General features: G+C 37.2%; 1 protein-coding gene and 1 pseudogene across 1 annotated transcript; one reads left to right on the top strand and one right to left on the bottom strand.

Moving 5' to 3' along the window:
• The first annotated feature begins 2610 nt into the window (after positions 1–2610).
• LOC113301851 lies at positions 2611–3850 on the top strand (annotated as a pseudogene).
• Positions 3851–5018: 1168 nt separating this feature from the next.
• Positions 5019–7205, bottom strand: LOC113301454 (60S ribosomal protein L9-like). Its single transcript, XM_026550228.1, has 3 exons — positions 6744–7205; positions 5494–5616; positions 5019–5415 (listed from the first exon to the last, which is right to left on the bottom strand). The coding sequence occupies exons 1-3, from the start codon at positions 7116–7118 to the stop codon at positions 5329–5331; spliced, it is 585 nt and encodes a 194-aa protein (XP_026406013.1). The 5' UTR covers positions 7119–7205; the 3' UTR covers positions 5019–5328.
• Between the last annotated feature and the right edge of the window lie 865 nt (positions 7206–8070).

An 8070-nucleotide genomic window follows, 5' to 3' on the forward strand; every position in this document is an offset into this window, starting at 1 on the left:
CTGTTGCAAATCCAAGACCCCAACAAGAATGATATTCCGCGAATTGGATGAATGGGACTTGAAGACACCCTTCTTAATCATTACCATTGCAAATGAATTCACAAACAGGAAATTGAATCGATACCCATGCTTTGAACTCAACTCATTAACAATTCTCTTACAGTAGTTAGGCATTATAATTGAGCCAGCAATTGGCTTTCCACGATCAAATAAAGAACAAGTAAAAACAAAATAAAAGTAGAAATAAAATACCACTAATGTCAGCTCCATTTATACACAGAAGAACCAAGGAATCCATATATCGCAAATCAGAAGGATATGCAAGCCTCATAACTAACTCACAAACCCAATCCTCATTGTAAGTTTCCATTAAAACTGATCCAAGAACAATCACAGGGGAAGTAGTCGTATCAAAATAGCCTTCGTCAACCAAATAAGAAAATCCCTCAATAAGTTGAAATTCTTTTCCACAATCAATTACTCTGCTTATAAAGTTGAAACAAGGGTGAGAAGATTGCTCACTAGCTATTTGGGGACTGATAACAGCTTTCTCTTTGAAACACAGAATACCCAATTGAATCAATTTAACAAACAGTTGCCAGGTGGTACTATAAACACTACCATTAGCCAACATGCAAGCAATTTGATCTCTAAACCATGAATCTGGCCAGTACCCATTCTTATAATTCAGCTCATATACAGAATTTCTATCCAATTTAAACATGAAAATTGAGCAGACATATAGTGCAAAATAGCATGAAGTAATTGAATCAAAACCAAATTCATAAACACCAGCCAAATAACAAAACCTCTTAATAAGTTTGAAAGCCTTTCCTGGATCAAACATGTTATGAGAAGAATGGAGAATAGTGAAATTACACTCACTAATTAATGTTTTGCAAAAACTGAAGATCCGATTCTTCTTCTCGAACTCAGTCACGACACCTATCACAGCCCTGGATGGAATTGATTTGACCACATGAAACTTCTTTTTCTTCATAGAAATAAGGACTAATCCACCCAATTTCATCTTCTTGTTTCAGCTTGACATTGAAAATTCACCACCAAGAAGAATCATTGTTTTCTTCTTCAAAGAAAAAAAGGAGGAATCAACTCAGAATCGGATGATTCACAAATATCAGTAGGAGCTTCTTTCACTCTGAAAGGAGGTTGAAGACTTGAAGCAGTAGCCTTAAGAGACAAGATCTGTTCCAACTTCTTCTCAGCCAAGACTAAGAACTTTAACCACCTCCGAAGGAATTCCTTTCGAGATGGAGAGTTAGATTGCAACCAAAATTCATAACTAAACTGACAATAGTCTAGGTCATCTCGTGCTAACCGTTCCAACTTCATGATAGGTACAATCTTTCCATTCATTTCGACCCATTTTTCTTCCATTGAAGAATCTCTAGATTGCGCACAGGAAGGACCGGATGATACCACTGTTATGAACCTACTTGTGATATTCAATAACTCAAAGCATAAGTAACCACTGCAGCCACACTGGACTCAGTTTCCTCTTGTATTCATTTTCATAAGTTTCTCAATTACAGACTTTGGCTTATAAAGCTTCGCAAACCTAACCTAGATCTAGTGGCCACGAAGAGCCCAGGTGGTCACATCCGACACACCCATTACGACTAACTACTAGTAATAATTAACACTAATAACAATAATAAATATCAATACTACTGAGGACAGACATAAATATGATATGGGGGCATCCCAGGTACATGACACAGTTCTTCTTATTTCAACAACAGCTTCCATCATCAATTCGGACATAACCCATTTTCAATGTCTCCTCTAAACCCTTCAAATCTTCCAATTTCATATCACTTAACTGACCCATGCTTCAAACGATTCAATCACCAGAAAACTTCTCGATCTACAATACTTACATTGATTGCTCAGCTTCAGAAATTCATCACACAAATCCCATCTGTACAGCAACAGATCCTTGGTCTTCTCAGCCTTAGAACTCATTAAAATCCATTCAAGCTCTTCCATTTTCTTCCCCCTGAATCTCTCGATCTGTAGCAGCAATATCTTCTTTTTCATTCTCTTTCTTTTCTGAAATCCACCACAGAATCACCTCAATCAATCTCTGAAATTGAACCCAAAATCAACAACAACCCATCTTCATTCAATTCCTGTAACTCTTCAAATATCAGATCCCCCTTTATTTCCAGCTCCAATTTCTTGTCTTCAACCAACAACTGCACCTCCTAGCTGCTTTAGAATCAAATTCCAACTCGAACCCAACTGTTTCTCGTAGAAATACAACATCTCTTCATCTCTCTTTCAGACACACTTCCTGCGCCTCCATTTCCTCTCTCTGAGTTAGGGACTGAATGATTGAGAAATGAATTCACAAGTACCCAGAACTCTGATAAGGGCTATCTATGTATTGTTTAGCCTGTCAGTCACGGAAAACCAACAGTTCATCCTTCGCTCCTTCTTACGCAACATTAGCCTGCTCAAATTGTCGCCTGAGAATCGATCTTTATGCCATTTCCGCTCCATATGGACGTTTTCTCCTTTTTTTGCTTCCAAGGACTCCATTGCACCTAATAACTCAAAATTAAACATAAGAGATGCAATTCACAAGGATAATAGCAAAGAAAGCATAAATACTAGATATAAAATTAGGTGTTTTAGACATCTATCATTCGGGAGCATAATTCGGCTTGGCAGCAAACCAATCATAAGATACATGGTAAACCACTGAACCAAGTTCTTTTTTGTTGTTTACCTTCTATATATTTCATATATATGTATATATATATATATACTATACCAATCTAAACCCAAAAGTCATCCACCATACTCACACTTCTAAAACGAATTATACACGTATATATGTTGTTCTGAATTACTGGCAAACAACGAACCATTAACCAAATTTTTGACTGTACGTTTGCAGTTCCCAACTTCTCTCCATACCCCGAATTGCTAACTACGCTCATGGTATCCGGGAACAATGTCTAGTTGAAGCGTTATTGCAGTTTCTAGATTACACGTACCATGGATGAGACACTAATGTCCCCACAAGAAAACAAGCAAACAAACTTTCATGGTTCACGGGTATCTCTACTTCAAATAGCCATACAAAAAAAAAACCTCTTCACGAGAAAACACTTTCTAAATTCAACAACTCCAGATCTCTAGATACCCATGTAATTCATCTCTTTCTCTGTCACTAAGAATACCTTGAAGGATAAACCATGAAAATCTTTCATTCTTCTCCGTTATCCCTTCTGTGTCTAATCTCACTCATAATCACTATAAATTCTACTACAGTACTATATCCATCCTCAGAGTTGTCAAATGCGCAAAACACTCGGGAAATTGCAACTGGTCGCCCAAAACCTATTAAAGGGGGAATATATAACGTGTTTAAGGATTTATGCTGGGGTTGTATAGGTGAGTCTTTACAGTATCTGTTTGCTCATAATTGGATAAGGGCACAAAAGTGGGAAATGCCATTGATATGGGATTCACAACTTGAGAAGTATGCAAGATTGTGGACACTTCAAAACAAAAGTGACTGTAGTTTACAACATTCATTCCCTGAGGGAAATTTCAAATTAGGTGAAAATATTTATTGGGGAAGTGGTACAAGTTGGGAACCAACAGATGCCGTAAATGCGGGGATGGTGAGGAGAAGTTTTATTCCTACGCTAGTAATACATGTCAAGTTGGTAAAGAGTGCGGGTATTATACACAAATTGTGTGGAGAAATACGAGAAGGATTGGATGTGCTCGAGTTGAGTGTGATGATGGTGATGTGTTTATGAATTGTAATTCCGGTCCCCCAGATAATATTATAGGCGAATGACCATATTGATGAGTTAGTTTTTCATCTTATGCTTACGTATTATTAGTAATAGACTAGTATTATATTGTGAAGAACGCGTTATTATTTGACGTGAATCCAACTCCCTTTTTGAATCCAAATAGGAGTTGCGTTACTATTTCACTATTGTCAAATTTGCTCCTCAAAAATAATTTATTTTGTTTTATTGGAAGGTGATTGGGTATGTAAATTAGTACTCCCTCAATTTCAGGAAAATATAGCCATGTTTTATGTGTAATTTGTACATAAAACTAGCCTATTTTTTTAAAACGGATGTATTTACAAAACTCAGAGGATTTTTCATTCTCTGATCTGGAGTCAGCACGGTGGGGAATTCATTATATTTCCCAACCTACTCCCCCATAGGTGACGTCAACCACCACCACATATGTACCCATCCCTGGAGAAAACACGGGACCAGTTGTGTGAGACGGGGAAAGCTTGGGGGAGATGGAGAAAACACGGGGCCAGTTGTGTGAGACGGGGAAAGCTTGGGGGAGAAATGTGTGTTTGTTTGCAGGGACATACGCAGGACTGAGATGTGAGGAAGAGATGGGCGCCCGTCTAAGCATCACACGAGATGCACCCCTTGTTAATCCACGGAGCAGCCTACCTTCTTTCCCGTATCTGTCCAAACCTCTTTGTCATGCAACCTACCTTCTTTCCCGTATCTGTCCAAACCTCTTTGTCATGCGTCACAATTAATGGAATGCCATAGCTATGGCAACCTTTTCATGCTACCTAATCGCCTTTTTGTTCATGCAGTTAGACGACTACTGGTGTTACTTAGAAGTTGCAATAAAAATTAAAGTGCACAAGAAGACACATACTTGGTAACAAAATCTAAAGAACAGTTGTAAAATTCATGTCTTCATCTTCATCACAAGCAACAATGAATTCACCCAAAATTTAAAGACATTTGTGATTTAGGAACCAGGCAAAATCATAGTTCTTCCTCAACATCAAATGATCTTTTGAAAGTTAAGAAGAACAGCAAATTTAGACAGACCATAAATAAGCTCCTTATATTGACCATATGAAAGAACAACTAGATTTTGCTTAAGGCAACTAGTGTAGGTTGGTTTTTTTATCTTATCTTTCCTACTTAAGATTTAAATTTAAGGGCAGCAACAATTATATACAGTTGCAAACACCCAAATAACAGAACCTAGAATATCAATAAAAGTTGCAATGGGATAACAAACACATCACTACATAAGGAAACCACATACTTGGAACTAGCAAAACACGTACTCAAATCATCCAAAACACAAATATGGTTAGAAATTCTCTGTAAATCAAACCATTACTTCAAACTACTACTATCACCACTACAAAAGTTTAACCCCAAAATGAAAAAAGGTGTCTCCACCTATACTAGTCCAACAAGTGATGTATCCAACTAAGTAGGCCATCATGGCAGGAGAAAGAAAACAACTTGACCAAACTACCAGAGTAGTACCACCAATTTATTCTTCGACCTCAACAGTTCCTTTCTGGCTCACATAAATACCATCCAAAAACTTCCTGATATCTTTGTTTTTCACATGGCATTTCTGTCAAGAACAAACACAGAACAATCAGAATCAACATATTTAAGAAGCTGATTTCAGTGGATTCTTAAAAGCACGTACCTGGTTAATCAAGGCACAAGATCTAGAGACAAGCTCAACATCATTCCCATCCAACACAAGCTCATCCTTGACCTTCTCAGACCTGACAATACTGACTCCATCAAGCATATCGACCTTTCTCACCTATACAAATAAGTAAATAGCAAGACCAGTTAGACTCTGATTCAAATAACCTACAATCAAAATTGCCATACAACCAACAAACTATAGAACCTTTAGTGCATATTTTATAATTATTTTATAAATTACGAATATGTCAGTTAAGTAATGCTGGGAGAGATTCCAAACTACAAACTAGATGTATATAGTATATAGTATATATCTGGTTATAGTGAAGCCCTTAAATCAAAAAAACTGTTTAACAGACTCCCAAACTGAGCTTAGTCTCGTGATATATCATAAACTCTACACAATGGTCATGCTTCATTAAGAAAAGTTGAGAAACAACACTTTAGAAAAACGTGAACGACCACATTGTTATGAGACTCTAGATTTTTTATACACCAGAAAAGTTACTGGGTAAGACTTCGAACCCATCACAACTGCAAATCCTATTGTAGAGAAAATATATGGAAAAGGTACGTAAACAAAAGACCAAAGTAAAGTCAGCACATCTTTGTAAATCAGAAGAACCTGCAATCAATTCCCTACAGATGCACTTTCCCATAGAAGTGCTACCATCTGAGCTTCACAGTTTAGCTTAGCGCCTTAACCTATCAGGTGCTTCATAAAAGTAAACATGAAAGTATGTGCTATGACTCCTTCCTACCTACTTAGGAGTACCATTAGGACATCATAACAAGTAACATCTTCTTAGGGAAATCACATGTTCTGGACGACAAAAAAATCTGAACAACAGAATGGTTATACACAACACTAGTGTTCTTCAACCCAAAACCATTATTTATAATATTGTGAGCCATATGTTGCCTAAGCAATATTTTGATGCAACATCATACAAGGTTTCACCAAGTTCTATCAAAATATTTTGTTGCCTAAGCTAGATTTTCTAGAGACAAATTTTATTGATCATTCAAAATAAATCTACCATACAAACTAACTTGATTTAAACCCCAAAACAAAAAACACCTAATCAAGCAAATCATGTAAAATTACTGGTTTCCTCTCAGAAAAAAAGGATAGTGCAAGTCGAACATAATATAGCACAAAGTATTTCAATAGCAATGAGAACCCTAAAAAAAAAAATCAAGCCAAAGAAAAAAAAAAGTTGATCAAAGAGGAGAATATACCTTCTTCTCCCCGAGAAAGTTACGGATCTCGATACCCTTATTTCCATTGGTAATTGAAGCGTTGATGGGAAAATGAGCATAGACAAATCTCATCTTGTACTTATACCCCTTAGTAACACCAGTAATAAGATTATTAACATGAGAAAGTGCGGTTCTAATTGAAGCAGAAGTTTTTCTAGATCCAAACCAAGCATCAACTTTAAGTTGTTTTTTCCCAGTTTCAGCGTTCTTAATAAGTTGAAAATCTAAGTTAAGATGCTTAAAGTTTCTAATCAACTTTCCTCTTGGTCCTTCAACTTCAATCATCTTTGCTTTTACTTTGATTTTCACTCCATCTGGAATATCCATGGTTTCGCTAGACAAGATTGTCTTCATTTTTGCTGAGTCTTGTTTTTCTGATCTCTCCTCCTCCTCTGCTTCTCTCTCTACTAATGGGGCGAAAGAAATTTCTCTCTCTTTGCAATAGACAAATAACAAAACCCTAGGGTTTTTGCTGGACTCATTTTAATGAGCATATTCCCTAATTGCCCTTACCTACATTTCATGGACCTGAATATGGTTAATGGATCTTCATACCCAGGGGATTTGGGGTAAACCCGTGGGTCAGACTACAGCTTCACATGCTTATAAGGGTTCGGGCATTTCCTATGGGAATTAGGGGTGAGCATGGGCCGGTATGGACCGGTTTTTACCTCATCCGTATCCAATCCAATCCACTATGGATTTCAAATTTGGCATCCGCATCCAATCCAACATCCAATGGATGCACGGATGAACGGATTGGGTGCGGATAATCCAATGGATTTGTGTTAGTTAAAATTTATAATGAAAAAATAAAACCAATATAATTGACTTCTTATATAACCTACACATTTTATATATGTATATAAATCTAGAAGTGCCATAGACAACACTCCAAGCAAACACCTTAAAAATTCCAAAACTATCTATATATTTTCTAGAAACTATATAAATGCCCTTAATCTAACGGATATGGGTGTCCAACGGATTTTCAAGGTTGCATCCGGGCCCAATCCATAATCCGTTGGTTTTCAAAAATCTCATCCACGTCCAACCCATTAGCGAACGATCCGGATATCCATCCTTAAAAATACGGTTGGTCCCGGTTAAATCCGCGGATTACGGATATGCTCACCCCTAATGGGAATGAACAAACTCATATCTTTGTTGAGCCAGGTGGATGGCCAAACTGGTTTTTCCACTATGGTAAAGCACTGGGCGTTAGATAACTAAGTGCGCGACCGAGAGAGAAATGCTTGAGTTTGTAGGTAAAGCGTCGGCGTTGGTAGGACAAACGCTGGAGTTC

The sequence above is a fragment of the Papaver somniferum genome, chromosome 8 (assembly GCF_003573695.1).
Source record: "Papaver somniferum cultivar HN1 chromosome 8, ASM357369v1, whole genome shotgun sequence".
Classification (NCBI taxonomy): Eukaryota; Viridiplantae; Streptophyta; class Magnoliopsida; order Ranunculales; family Papaveraceae; genus Papaver; species Papaver somniferum.

What these genes read in the sequence shown, in the direction of transcription:
- LOC113301454 (XM_026550228.1), bottom strand. Translation starts at nt 7,118, where the DNA reads ATGAAGACAATCTTGTCTAGCGAAACCATGGATATTCCAGATGGAGTG. An exon ending in ACTTTCTCGGGGAGAAGAAG is followed by an intron (nt 5,617 to 6,743) that starts GTATATTCTCCT and finishes TTATTTGTATAG; the next exon opens with GTGAGAAAGGTCGATATGCT. An exon ending in CTTGTGCCTTGATTAACCAG is followed by an intron (nt 5,416 to 5,493) that starts GTACGTGCTTTT and finishes TGTTCTTGACAG; the next exon opens with AAATGCCATGTGAAAAACAA.